The 15,133-nt window shown below is 38.0% G+C and overlaps 1 protein-coding gene across 2 annotated transcripts in view; it reads right to left on the reverse strand.

Moving 5' to 3' along the window:
• Positions 1 to 4,388: 4,388 nt before the first annotated feature.
• The window catches only part of HHIP (hedgehog interacting protein), a 95,196-nt gene continuing 84,451 nt past the window's right edge, over positions 4,389 to 15,133 (reverse strand). The window contains exons 12-14 of one of the 2 annotated variants that reach the window (XM_060299720.2): positions 14,809 to 14,957; positions 11,116 to 11,244; positions 4,389 to 10,305 (exon numbers count right to left, since the gene is read on the reverse strand). In XM_060299720.2, coding sequence (XP_060155703.1) covers positions 10,295 to 10,305; positions 11,116 to 11,244; positions 14,809 to 14,957 — 289 coding nt within the window. In that variant the 3' untranslated portion in view covers positions 4,389 to 10,294. Of the gene's footprint in view, positions 11,245 to 14,808; positions 14,958 to 15,133 lie in introns of both variants that reach the window. The other variant, XM_030878313.3, reaches the window with a different exon arrangement.

Genomic DNA, 15,133 nt, shown 5'->3' on the forward strand with positions numbered 1-15,133 from the left:
TAACTGAACTCTCTGAATTGCCTTTAGCTCTGGTTTTTAAAGTAGATACCTACTTTGTATAATATAAAAAGACACCTTATTTTTATATTGGCAACAGAAATTTAAATTTAACTAAAATTAACTAAAATTAAACATTCAGTTCCTCAGCTTGATAGCTGTATGTGGCTCATGGCTACCATATTGGACAGCGCAGATCTAGTACATTTCTATCACAGAAAGTACCATTGAGGATTCCTGCTCTCAAATTACATGAATGTTGGAATCAGATGGTAAGTATTGTTCTTTAGCAAACAGCATTAAAAGTTGCGTCCAAGATATCTTGGACATAATTCTAGATATGTTTACAACTCTAAGTAATGTGATTATATCTTGGTTTTAAGATAAAGGCATGAAACTTTAGCTATGAAAAAATTCAACACAACACAGAATTCATTTGCTATTGTGTCGAGGGTTATATCTTCATTTAAATCTATTTGCTCATAGTGATATTTTCCTTTTTAAATGTTTTCTCTTGCCCGAAATCTTCCACAGTTTTGTTATGGCTACATACCATCTTGGCACAATTTACACAGCTTAAAACTAGCATGTATTTTATTTATGGTGCATACTGCTTTAGCAATCCAATTTAAGTTTACTCTGAACAGATACATGAATTGCAATGTACCTAAAAATATTGTGCTTGTTTGTGTGATTACGATGCTACTGCTGAAAATCACAGCAGCTGAGTAACAACAGCGAGCAGCCCCAGCATCACAAGAATAACTGACTGCCAGGAACAAGTATTTACCCTGTGTTGTGTACATTCTACTCAACTAAGCACAAGCCTGATATGAAGATATGGGACGTATCAGTTTTTCCTTTTTGGTGACAGAAAGCCATTATTTCCATCAAGTTTTTCCAATATTACTGATCTGTCCTTAAAGTGAGAACAGCCTATAAACCATCCTTTAGATCTTTGCTCTTCAAAATGTGGCCCAGGAACCAGCATTAGCATCACTTGGGAGTTTGTTAGAGATATGGAATCTCAGGCACCCCCAGACCTACTGAATCAGATCCTGGGTTTTAGCAAATTCCCCAGGTGGTGGGAGGTACACTGAAGTTTGAGAAGCACTGCTTTAGACACCGAAAATGAGACCTCAGTATATTTGATGCCATTTCTGAGGCACAGTGTTATGGATTGAATTTTGTCTCCCCTCAAAATGCCTGTGTTGGAGCCCTAACCCCCTGTACCTCAGAATGTGTTCTTATTTGGAGACAAGGTCTTTACAGAGGTAATGGAGTTAAAATTAGGTCGTTAGGGCGAGTTCTAATCCAATATGACTGGTGTCCTTATATGAAGTAATTGAGTTAAAATGAGGTCATTAGGGTGAGTCCTAATCCAATATGACTGGTGTCCTTATATAAAAGGGGGAACTCGGGCACAGAAACATGTATGAAAAGAAGACTATGTGAAGACACAGGGAGAAGACGGCCGTCTACAAGCCAAGGAGAGAGGCCTTGGAAGGGGTCCTTCCCTTCCAGCCCTCAGAAGGAACCAGCTCTGCCAACACCTTGATTTCAGACTTCTAGCCTCCAGGATTATGAGACAATAAATTTCTGTTGTTTAAGCCACCCAGTTTGTGGTAATTTCTGAGGGCAACCCTAGTGGACACATGGTTACTCCTTCTTTTGTATCATGAATTGTCTGCCTTTTAGATGACGTCTACCAGGCATTTGCCCTCTTGTATCTGCCCAGAATGTGATATCTATCAGTCAGGTAGGGTGCCTACAACAGTCCTCTTGGGAAAACAGATCATGGAAGAGACAATTATGTTTCTAACAGTTGCAAAACTAGATATTAAGGGCCCTGGAAGGAATGGCAGCCTCCCTTTAACCCTTTAACAGTGCGCTTCTTCAGCATGAAGAAAATAATGGCCATAGATCAGAGAGTGCTTTAGATATTTAGAGCAAGAGCTGCAGGAGACATGAAAGGATTATTCAAGAATGAACCATACTGGGATGGGAGGAACAGAAAAAGGTGATTTGGAGAATACATCAGAGAAAGCAACAAAGAACCACAGAGGGCAGGAGGAGAGGAGGCTGGGAGACTGGGAAAAAATGAGAGTGTCTTTTCTAATCATTTAGACACCTCAAATTCATGCAATGGAGTAGTTAATGGAGTCCTGTCTCAGATTTGCAATTTCCAGTCTGCAACTCACATGGATCCTGGGTTATGAATATCTAATAACAATACCTGTTACAGCTGGAAAGAACCTGTCTCTCATTTTACACATAAGGAAACTGAGTCCAGCTAATTAGCTGGAGAAACAAGCCCAGGATCCTCATCTCACAGCCGTAGCCCAGGGCTCCTGCCAGCACACCTGGTGTACGTGACTTTTGGTGGCTGTAGATCATAGAACAGGGCATCTATGATAATCTAAATTGCTTTACATGAAGCACATGGATTTTGCATCAAGTAGTTTTAATTATAAGGCTATGTCAAAGGGATCTGATGACATCTTATTAAATTACAAGAGTGAGCTCAAGTAGTTTCTGATGTGGGCATAGTCCCAAGAAGAATGAGTTTTATAGTCAAGGGCTACCCAGGCTTCTCTCCGCCTCTCCTGGCCCCCTCTTTTCCCCTTTTAAATTCTGTTTGTTTTAATCATAGAAAATGTTATAGAGAAATCAAGCATAAATCAAATTATGAAAATACATAAGAAGTATTGCATCCAAATTGTTTTTCTTTCTTTGATCCTTTCGTTCCTTTGAATGATGGCAGAATTTAATCTCCAGAGAGAACTTTTCAGACCTCCATATAGAAAAAAGTGTATTTTTTTCTGATGAGATACTCAATGTGGCTGCCATTTTAAGTTGTTCTTCCATTGGAAATAATACATTAGTCTACACAATTCTAAAAAAAGAAAAAACTGAGTGTAAAGAAGCAAGTTCATAGAATTCCCTCTCATATTAGCCGTCAGACTCCTGGACAAACTGGAAGCTGATAGGTTTAATAGTACAAATGTGCATTATGAAAATTCTTAGTGACAACTGTGGGAATAATGGCCTTTTCCATTGGTAGCTGCCTCAGTAATTGAAGGGTTATATATCAGGTTTGGCAGTAGGATCCCTCTGACTACAACTTGCTGTAATCACGTTGGGATTCTAGGCAGTGGTTCCTTAAGGTGTTCTCCTAAAGGAGATCTCATCAAGTCCCTTTGTAATGCCACCCTGTTATCTCTCTTCTCATCTAAGTCACTCATTAACATATGTATCAATCAGAATCTAAAAAAAGAAAACAGAAACCACTTTCCTGTTTACAACAAAGGGAATTTAATGCAGGGGACTGATTGTACTGGTGATGGCAGAGCTGAGAAGCCAATCAAGGGACAGTGAAGAAACCCAGAGAGATTATTAGCATCAGGAAAAAAAACCACTTCCATCTCTAGGCTGTTATATACATATTATTATTTTCCTTATGGCAAGTAGGCAGGAGCTGCTCTAGACCTGTCAGGGATTCTAAGCAGAAGGTATGTCCTCAGGAGATTTATAATCTGGTCGGAGAGACTAGGCACGCACAGAAAACAGATTGTGATTAAGCGCTAAACCACAGGGACAGAGTCTCAGAACTGGAAAGGCAGTCGCTGAGGCAGAGAGACCTTTGGTGCTTCCTGGGCCATTGAGGAATGTGCTAAGGGACACTTTTCATGGTGTCACTTTGCCTAACTTAACACTCCAGAGAGTAACCTGAGTTTAGGGACTCTGTGAATAAGCATCTGTAACACGTTTTATTGTCTTAGAACAATCATCTCTTCTAGGGAAACAGCTTTTCCTCTCAATGAGTCAAAGAGACGTATTTGTTCAGGAAGGGAGGAGATCTAGATGAAAGCATTTTGCTCTTCTAAAGAATGTTGGCAGATTTAAAATTCATGTTCAAAACAGCATAGTTGACCTTGTACAAATACTCTTGATACAGTTAACTGGAAGCAAAATGGCAAGGTCAACCAGGTTGTATGGTATCTGCAATCACTTTTTTCATGTCTCTCCCCTTCTACGTGCTTCTTTCCTTCAATGTGGGCACTTAGGACTCTCACCCGCTCTTTTGCATTCTTCACTTATTAATTCTTACTTACTTGAAAGGATCAGATTTAAGTCATTTACAACTTAGAATAAATTTAAGTCACTATTTGTACACAGTGAAACTGACCCTTAACATTGGCCTGTATTTTGGGGAGTAAATTTAAAAATTAGAACATGAAAAATGACAAAAGGCAAGAATATTTTGAACAAGTAGTTTGGGTACGGAATATTTAAAAATTAGTGTTTATATAGTCAGTATGGATACTTAGGGAAAACTTTAAAAAATTCCAAAATAAAAAAGAATTTTAAAATAGCACATGTACATCAGGTCATAAGATAAAGTTTAATACATTTGATCATGTTAAAGGACACAAAACACAGCCAATCTAACCAAATTTCAGGCATGCATTTACATAAATATATTAAATTAAGAAAAGAAATTATACACTTAAACATCCTTTTCACCTAAAAATCATTAAATCCACAGATCAACAATAAAAACCAATTCTCTGCATTTATCACTTCAAGATACAATTGTTCTATTTTAAAGATAACACAAATACACTTGTTAGAATTTATATGCATTATACATATATTATATATTACATAGATAGTGTGTATACATATGTAGTGTTTGTACAGATAGATAAATATATATACACGGGTGTGTGCACACATACAGATACACACAGATGTACTTTAGGCCATCTGTACTATTATTGCTGGATTTTGATGTTAAACTGAATCGGAGCTGGATGGGTGTGATTATTATCTTTTGCTTCAAATGTGTTCATCATACCCATGGGGCTCACAATCCCCCATTATAAACATCCTTGCCTTTTCCATAGTACATAACCGTGCTGGGCACTTCAATAAATCTTTGTTGAATTATTGAATGGATGGATGGCTGAATAATAGATCAAGCAAAGAGTACTGAATATTATAATAACTTGGTTAAGTAAGTCAGACTAATTCAAATTTAGAAGGATTATCTGAGCCAATGACTTTGCATGTTACTTTTCAGAAGGACATTTACAGAAATTCCAACTAGTACATATATTAACTCTGCTCCCTTAAACGTGTACCTGCTTTAATTACTTGTGCTTCTTATTAATAGAAATCCAAGCAAGGTATCCTCTGTGAATAAGGTTATGGACAAATTGCCCAAACTGTCAACAATCTAAAGGAAAATGAACAACTAGGAAAAGCAAAACGTGTTAGAAGAATGAAAAAGTTAACCATACTTTAAAACTGGATAAAATTAATCACAGATAAAGCCAGGAAAGACACAGGGGTTTCTGTGCTGATTTGTTTTCTGCTTCTTAATTATAATGATGTGATAATTTTTTCATTTTAATTAGATGGGTTTCTTTTAAATAGTCTTCTTTAGCATGTCCTAGCGAATTAGGCTCCAAAAATTCCTTAGTACCTCAGTATCATTTATCTTGTTACCACATGGTTCTTGGTGAGATGCACGTCCAAAAATGTCCTATGAATATAATGAGATGTGGGAAATACCTGATATCTTATAAGGTTGTCAATTCGATTTCTCAATAATAGTATTATGAACAGAATGTATTAATGTGTTAATAGTATTGGGTTCTACAGTACATGAACTCCTAATTTATTCTATGAAAATCATGCTTCTGATTTTAAGAACATGAAGTAAAGAAATATCCAACGTACATTTGGGGCACAGACTACCAAATCTGATCACACGGTGTTCACGTGAATGGAAACTTTTGGCTAGTTAATTTTTAGTGCAAAGGGAAACGTACAACAATTAGTTTCTAACTGTGAAGACGAAGCGTATTTTCTATTTAGCCATTATGAATTTCCCATCACTGTTAATGTTCCATTTTTTCTATCCTATGTGCTAAAAATGTTTTTTTTAACTTAAAAGATTATAGTCAATTGAGATAACTCACCAAACATGTTTGTTAATTTGCTTACATATGTATACATGTATTTTAAGTAATACAGAATCTACATATGCAAAAAAAAAATCCTGACTGAAATGTGAGGTCTGTGTTTGTGATATACATGAGATGTAACTTTAGAATTCATGTTGAGTTGGTACCTTTTTTTGTTTTTCGGTATGTCTCTCTGTATTCTGGTTTAAAAAAGCAGTGATAAGATTTAGGCCTAAGGCTTTATGTTAATACAAGGGATCATTATTTATTTTTTATTTTTTTTTCAACCAACTTATAGATGACCTAAACAAAAGAAAGCAAGGTAAATGATGGGTGTATCTCGGGCTCTCACTTAATGAAGAATTGAAGAAAAGAGCTAACCTGATAAGTGAGTAGATCTCTTCATAGCCTCTAGGGAAACAACAACTATGATTGAGAAGAAAACAACACAACACCTTCTCACACTCTCATGAGTACATCATACTCCCTGAAATAGTTCTTTTAAGACAATTTTCAAAACTTATATATGAGTAGCTATTTAAGGGAACGAAGTGTTGAAGTTGGCTAGGACTAGTGTTTGGCAGGTTTTACGGTTTTGTTTTTAATATCAAAATGCTTCTATTCTTAGGTTTCCCACTTTCTTTGTCATCATATTAATTATTAGAGGTATGACTGATTTGTGTTGGTGTGATGACGAGAAAGAAAGTAAGAGAGCAAACATCTATTTCTTTAGGATATTCTAATGGAGAACTTTCTAAACGTATTGCCAGCAGTCACAGTAACAGGCCCACTAACTTCCTGTGGGTAATAAAGAAATAGGTACATTTTCTGGGCATGGAACTTTGGTCTGAGTTCTCTGCAAGTTCAAGGCTCAAGGGTGGGGAAAGAAGATTCTGAAGTTTCCATTGAGGAACTACTTATTTTTTCCTCATCAATTTCGGATAATCTTATTTAAAATAGACTCCACTGAGATGGTGGTTGCTTGAATAGGAAATAGCTACTGACTTTCCCTACTGTTAACTTGCGCTGTTGACTGGGGATACTCTTTTCAGCATCCAAGATGGAACCCTAGCTGAGCTGGGACATCCAGGCTGGGAGTCATTTACGCTTTTTGTTACTTCTTTCAACGATATGAATAGGTCAGTCTAGTATGTTCATATTTGTCTACTGTTCTTTATGATATAGCATCTGAGCAAATGTGGTACTAGGAGAAGGTGTTTTCAGAAAAATAAAGAAAAGATCATAGCCAGCAAAATCAATAGCAACCTGCCCCAGGGTATGTTTATTATGGGTGTACTGAAGACATGTCTGTTTAGTCAGAACCAATAGAAACAGAGAAGAGAGCTGTTAAGAGGAAGAGGGGTACATGGGGGTGGGGAGGCAAAAAGACAGAGAAACAGAGAAAAAGAAAGATAGATATCTCAGATAACGTTCTATAGAGACATCCAGAAACTCTAACTTATTGATCAGCCAACTACAAATGCCTATGATACACCTTAGTTTCCTCTTAAAAATGTAGGTTTGGTTTCTCTTTTATGTTTCTAAGCTAAAAAAGTTAGACTAATAAAAGTTTAAATTAATGTGTTCTTTAAAAGTCCCTAGATGTAGCATCTAACCTTAAGTCCTAAACCTAGTCAGCTTCTTGTATAGTTTATGATTTGGAGATAAAAACAACATTACAAAAATGTTAAAAATTATTAGTACATTATCATGTAATTATTTTCAAAGAAATAAATAGAGAAGAAGTGACTGCTCTGAAGTATGTAAATGAAAAAGAGAATGATTTTCTATTTAGGTTGTATGTATATGTTGCATGTGTAGGTAGGTTTCTTTGCTCTTTCTTTACGAGATAGTCTGTTAACCTGAGAAAACTTCTGAGTGTTCTTTGTGATAAAATAAAAGATATATTTCACAATAGCCACATTGAAAGGAAATTCCAAGAAGAAAGGTATGAATGGAAGCACTTTTTATCATCACTCAAGTTTCTTAAATCTTCCCTTCTTTCCACTTTAATGATGTGCCTATTCAGTTATCTTCTCATTACCTTAAATAACTAGCAAGAAAACGAAGTTCTATTAATCAGAACAAGAGTTTGGCAGAAGCAGTGGCAGAAAGTTTTTTCCCAACTCTTTATAACTACCGTAACAGCCTTTCACATTAAATTGATACCCAAAGCTTAAGCTCTAGAATGGAAAAAGGGATAATAATCTACATTTTTCTGTTTCTTTATTTTATCTTTATCTCACACATTTGTATCCATACCAAGGACATTTTCTTCCATTTTGATTATGTGCTTTTTGAACCGAGTAGATGTTACCATTCGTGTGATGAAACAATCATTTTTCCCTAGCTCATACTTTTTAACCAATTCTTACTTGCCTCTCATCATGAATTATTTAAGAACGTTCTCCAGTCACATATTTAAAAAATCTACTTGAAAGGAAAGGTCAAAAGATGTTTTGAAATGACCACTGAGTTTTTAAAAGGTAGCTATTAATTAGCCATTGCTATTTACTTCTCTCCTAAGAACAGAGAGAAATGACTCCAATGACTGTCTTTGCTGGGGTCTAATATCCCTGGATCTTGTGATTTTCTTTTTCAAAGATTTTGATCTGTTATTCTAATGACTCACAATAGAAAAGGCAATGATACCTGGGGTACATATGTTTTTCTAAGTCATTTGAAACTCTTTCACTTGTGAAAGGGCTGTATAAAAAAAGCTGGGTCTGATCAATTTAATCTAGATATTTTTAAATAGAAGAACAAATGGCAATAGAACGCCATTTCTTTTGGAAAGACTCTTTTGGAAAAGATGGAAAGATTAAAGATGTAAGAAGAAATGCTGGGCGTTTTCAGATTTGGCTGAATATATAGCAGTATCCTTATTGTTTTCAGTGAAACTATGTACAGGAGAATGTGTAATAAAACTGCACAATTTGACAGATTTAGACAGCTGGCTCCCTCACAAGAAGTTCACATTTTGTGAATGTCACCCACGTTGAATAAGAGACGATGAGATGGTTAAGGTCCATTTACAAAAATGGTTGTCAGGACTTTTTTTTTTTTTAATTGTAAAACTTTCTGTGATGGAATTCAGTAAAAGGGCTACGAAGAGAAAGCAAAGAGGACAAAAGACTGCTATTAACCTACAGATGTGGGCTAGTACAGGGTTCACTGCAAGATTTGTCACACTGTTGGGCCAATGAAGTGTTCGTGTGACTAGAAGGGACCACCCCTTTTCTGGGGTAAGAGGGCAATTTGGTCTCCATGCTCATTTAATCCTGAGACTTCTTTGAATAGACAGACTGTCAATTGAAATCTAAATTGTGCAAAATTATGCATATGCACTTTTTAATGCAGGCTATTGTTCACTAAGCACTGCACCAAGATTTGTCAACCCATTTCCATTGGGCATGAGGTCACTTGAAACTTAAGTAATCGTATATGGAAGACAAGAGCAGAGTACTTAACCAACCTTTCTGTGTTGTGGTTTCTCACTGTGCTTTATTTGCAGATCTCTCACTTTAAAACAATAGACAAATATTAGTTACAAGATTTTGTTTCTTTTTGAAATTGAGGCTCCCTTTCGTAAAGGTAAGGAGCGGGTTTGGGAAGTCAGTCTGTGCCGTATAATCTGTCCTACTCTACAATTTAGATTCTGGAGGAGCAGATGTTTAGAGAAGGGCAACCTATAGTAGGTGCCCACATGTCATGAGTCGATGTTTTCTCAGTGGGGCAAAGAGGCCTGATCATTTTGTTATAATCCAAACGTGGCAGGATTGTCTCAAAAACCATGAAGAAAAACGTGTACCAGACTTTTTGCAGTTTAAGTTAGAAAGTGGCATTTCTTGAAAAACCCGAACAGAACATTTACAGGAAATTTATTCATAAATGAACCAGAGAGGATTTTCACTGAGTTCCGAAGGAACGTATACATTAAAAGTCATATTTGGCAAGAATGATCATATTAAAAATTTGTACAAGTGACAGCTTACACAGGCAAGATTGTTAAAAATGAGTGAACTCTTTTCCAGTGAGGCGATTCAGTGTGAAACCTGCAACATTCTCATCACATATACTCTGACAGTCTTGCTGTGGTGAAAAGCACTTTACAAATGTTTAATGCTGGAATTTTATAAGGAGTGGCTGTTTTCTTGCTTTTTCATCCGTCGGTAATGATTACATGTTGGCACAAGGATACATTGCTAGATTAGATCCTCAGCACATTAAAGACTGTTTGCTTTCTCACTCCCCTTCTTTCCAATTAAGTTGGTGAAAAATGTAACTTTAGTATTTTACAGGACAGGGTAAAGGTGTTTCATCTAGGTGATGTCTATATTATAAAAATAAAATGAAAAATATAAATATGTAACACAAACCCAGTGCCTATTGTTAAATAAACTATACAATAAAAGCAGACCTTTTAGGAAGATTGGTTTTAGACTTTGCCATTATGATTTAATTTGAAAACAATCTTGAAATTAAGCTAGAGTAACCAGATTTCTCTGCCAATAAAGAGGTAAGTGCGTTAACTTTCTGCAATTGGATACATTGATAAAACCGAAGATTACAATTTTATATCAAGTTGCCCTCTTATAAATTCATCAGGGAGCTCTGAAACATTCTCTCATATTATAGTCCTTTAATATAAAAATATGGCCTTTTAAAATTCAATCCATCAGATTGCACAGTAATGTTTTAAAACTCCATTGAAGTTGACTTTAGTGATTACAGACAGAAAATTCCTGGGAAGGCAAATAATCTCTTCTGGTGACATAAAAATTCTGTTATCAATTTACAATGGAATTTCTGGGGAAATTACTCCGCACAAGGAAATATATATTTAAAAAACCCATCTGTTACGCAACCACACTCACGGGGGTTGTGAGTGTGTGTGCATATGTGAACAAACGTGCCTATATACACACACAGGGTCTGCACAGTTCTGGAAATGACTTTTAAATTAATCAAAGAAAATGAAATCACAGGAGTGTGTAGCAGGATAACAGTCGTTCTTTTTAATGACAGGATAAAAAATAAATGCCCATTGGAAAGGAATAGTCAAACAGTCCCAGAAACTATACAATGTAACTTGTTAGATCCAGCAAATAAGATGTCATGTCAATGATCTGATCAAGAATACCTGCCCTGGTCTCTCTGCGGAGGTTTCTGTCCACTTGTTCACACTGAGGACCAAGATATCCTTTTTTACAGAGGCACTTGTTGGGTCTAACACAGACACCGCCGTGGCGACACGCTGGCTCACATTTCGCTGGGAGAAGAAAAAAGAGCAATGAAATCACACTCCATTCTGTAAGTCGGAAACAGCACCGAGTGTGAGGCCAATAGATATCTGACGAGTAAGGGAACGGAGGGAAAGGAGGGGGAGGCCAGTCCCAAAATGATCCCAAAGTTAATAAGTACAAAGGAAGAAGGCTTTCAGACTTCTAGTTATTTGGGGGCCAGAACGCAACAGACAGTGGGAGACATTTCGAGAGAAGCGGATCGTCCAGATCATGGGAAACAATTTCAATCCCTTGCAGAACTGACTTTATGTAAAACAAGGATTTCAGTTCTTTAAAACCTCTGCTTCCCTAGGGCATCTGCAACACAGGGCCTGCCAAGTACCGCTCTGTTTCCGTCCCTCTGGGGTAGGACCTCACAGTGGGAAGGGCGCGGCCAGAGAGAAAGGCCCAGTGGCTAGAGCATCACCAATGTAACATCAAGAAATGGGCAGTTTTTTGGGCTTCCCTTGTGGTGCAGTGGTTAAGAATCCGCCTGCCAATGCAGGGTTCGAGCCCTGGTCCGGGAGGATCCCACATGCTGCGGAGCAGCTGGGCCCGTGCGCCACGGCTGCTGAGCCTGCACTCTGGAGCCTGCGAGCCACAGCTGCTAAGCCCACGTGCCACAACTGATGAGGCCTGCATGCCTGGGGCCTGTGCTCCACAACGGGAGAGGCCACCGAGATGGGAGGCCTGTGCACCGCGGCAGGGAGTGACCCCCGCTTGCCGCAACTGGAGAGGGCCCGCCTGCAGCAGCAAAGATCCAATGCAGCCAAAAATAAATATGTAAATTAATTAATTAAAAAAAAAAACACTAAGGTTTAAAAAAAAAGAAAAGAAATGGTCAGTTTTTGATTTTGGTTGGAGGGAGGATCCGCCACGTGGATTCCCTTGGATTCCTCTCCTTTCCTTGTTCCCAGGGGGTGTAGTGCATATGCCCCTTTCTGATTACACCCTGAAGCCCCTTCTTGGGGTCAGTGCAGTTGCCCAGAGAAAGACGTTCTGAGCAATCCTTTACAGGGCTGCTCTACAGAGCAGGATTGCTTCAGAAAAGAATGTTTACCACTATAATATAGGTAGGGAATGTAAAGATTTATTGCTAAAATGAGATGGAGCATAAAATCTGGTATATAACTTAATTGTCTCTTACTGATAGGATGAATCTGACGTGTGCAGCCACTGTAGACAGAATCAAATTCCTTGAATACATGTCCTTATACTTTTAGGGGACAGAGTTATTTTAACCTTTTCCAGGGCGTTAATCAAAATCCAGGGGTCTGTGGCTGATATATGGGAAAGAAAGAACAGGGAGAAAATAGACCAAAATAGTCTTTTAAATTTGTGGGAGATGAGCAAACTCTGTGAGTATATGAATAAAGTTCTTACTTGGGTCAAAAGTTCTTACTTGGGTCAAAAATACCACAAATATATTACTTTAATAAAACGGTTCTGGTTTCCTTTATATATTCAAAGTATTTACTTGATTTAGTGGAAAGATTAAAGTACTTTATGACAGCCGTCCCAACCTTTTTGGCACCAGGGACCAGTTTCGTGGAAGGCAATTTCTCCACAGACCAGGGGTGGGGTGGGTGGGGGATGTTTTCGGGATGATTCACGTGCCTTACATTTATTGTGCACTTTATTTCTATTATTATTACATTGTAATATATAATGAAATAATTATACAGCTCACCATAATGCAGAATCAGTGGGAGCCCTGAGCTTGTCTTCACTTGCCACTCACTGATAGGGTTTTGATATGAGTCTGCAAGCAATTGATTTATTATGGACTCTGTGCAGTCAAACCTCTCTGCTGATGATAATCTGTATTTGCAGCCACTCCCCAGCGCTAGCATCACCCCCTCAGCCCCACCTCAGATCATCAGGCATTAGATCCTCATAAGGAGCGTGCAACCTAGATCCCTCCCATGCACAGTTCACAGTAGGGTTCACGCTCCTATGAGAATCTAATGCCGCCGCTGATCTGACAGGAGGTGGAGCTCAGGCGGTAATACGAGCGATGGGGAGCGGCTGTAAATACAGATGAAGCGTCTTGCTCACCCGCTGCTCACCTCCTACTGTGTGGCCTGGTTCCTAACAGGCCACAGACCGGTACCGGTACCAGTCTGTGGCCCGGAGGTTGGGGACCCCTGCTTATAAACTTTCATTTATATCATATATCATTATTAATATCTATTATGGTATGTATTAAGCTGCCTAGATTCAAAATTATGTTTACCCTCAGTTTCACATACTTTACTAGCAGGCACTCAATAAATATTTGTTATCTGATGACTTGAGGTGACTTAAAAGGTTAGGCAAAATATAAGTAAGGAATAAGACAGAATGGACACCCCGTAAAAGCAGAGAGAGTAGATATTGTCAAGCATAGAAGGAAGCAGAAGGAAGATCTATCATCAGGAATTAGAATATTATTGCATTTAAACACTGATTCTCATTTTTTGGCCAACTAATGAGAAACGAGACAGAATGGGTCAATAGAATGTAAGCATTTTTTAAAAATAATGTAATTACTTAATTTCTGTTGAGTTTCAGTTATGATAGCTTTTTCCTAGATATGTAAACATGATATCAATCAATCACGTAATATTATTAGTGTTGAAGCAATTTAAGCTTAAAATGGATACTGTCTCTGTGACTTTAAATGTCTACTTTATTTGAGGTAAACGAGGTATGGTTATAATTTTTTGAAACAAATACATGTTTAGAATAAAGAAAGAAGGCATTTATGAGTTAAGGATACTGTTAAATATTAATATGGGACTTGAATTTTCTTTGGCAAGAGATACTTTAATATTTGAAATAGCAGAGATCAAAATCTTTTGCAAGTAATATGTATATGCCGGTTGTTGAAAACATACTTTCAGTATACACATCTTAAACTCTAGGTACCTAAATTAATCTAATTGTCTTACTTCACACCAAGTAGAATTTAAACGCGATTATACGTATCTGCGGAAGTCACAAGTTAAAGGATAGAATAACCTTGGAATGAATCTCATTTGCTCTCTGAGCAGCTGCACACCCACCTGATGGTCCACAAGGCAGTGGCAAAAAGAATGGAAAAATCTCATTATATGCCTCTAGATAACTGCATTTTCCCCTTTTCTATAAAAACACCCACTGAAAACCCCTGTTTTTAGCACGCTGCAGCAAGAAAGCAAGCAGCAAATTTAGGGAGGGTCTTTATGGAGTGTCTGGAAAATGCTGGCACTCAGAAAGGGGCTTTGCAAGCACCAGGTCACTGGCTGGTGTGAAAGCTCAAACCCAGGACTGAGAGTCCACAGGGATGATCTAGTTGGGCTGTTTTCATGTGTGACTTTGTGAAAGAACTCGATTATGTTTATGATTAACTCATATACGTGAACTGTTTCCATTAGGAAAATGGCAACGATTTCAGGTGCAAGTTCAGAAACAGACTGAGCATTACTATTGTAAACGGCTACAGTTTTGAACACTAGGTCATTCTAGAGGAAGTAACTAACGTTAAGTTCTTGCAGGCCCAATCTCCCCGGAACAGAAGGAAAACTAACCGACTCTACACCAGTCTCCTTCCCATCCTGGACTGCAGCAGCACTTTCCTGTGGGCGCGCAGTAGCCGTTCCGACAGAGCCGGCAGCACTCAGAGGTCAGGGTCTGGGCAGGCTGGACCGTGGCCCTGCATTCCTCAGGCATCAGAGGTCTGCATCAAAAGACAACCGTCAAAAGTGCATTTCGGTTGCAAATCAATATTGGAACGAAATCTAGTGATTTCGTAGCTTGCAGAGCACGTCTCTTGCTTTCCAAAGAGACCTTTCTTTTACGCCACTCAGACAGAAAGGTCGACAACTTTCTAAGAGGAGAAAATACACACCCATG

This window comes from Globicephala melas, chromosome 5 (assembly GCF_963455315.2).
Source record: "Globicephala melas chromosome 5, mGloMel1.2, whole genome shotgun sequence".
Classification (NCBI taxonomy): domain Eukaryota; kingdom Metazoa; phylum Chordata; class Mammalia; order Artiodactyla; family Delphinidae; genus Globicephala; species Globicephala melas.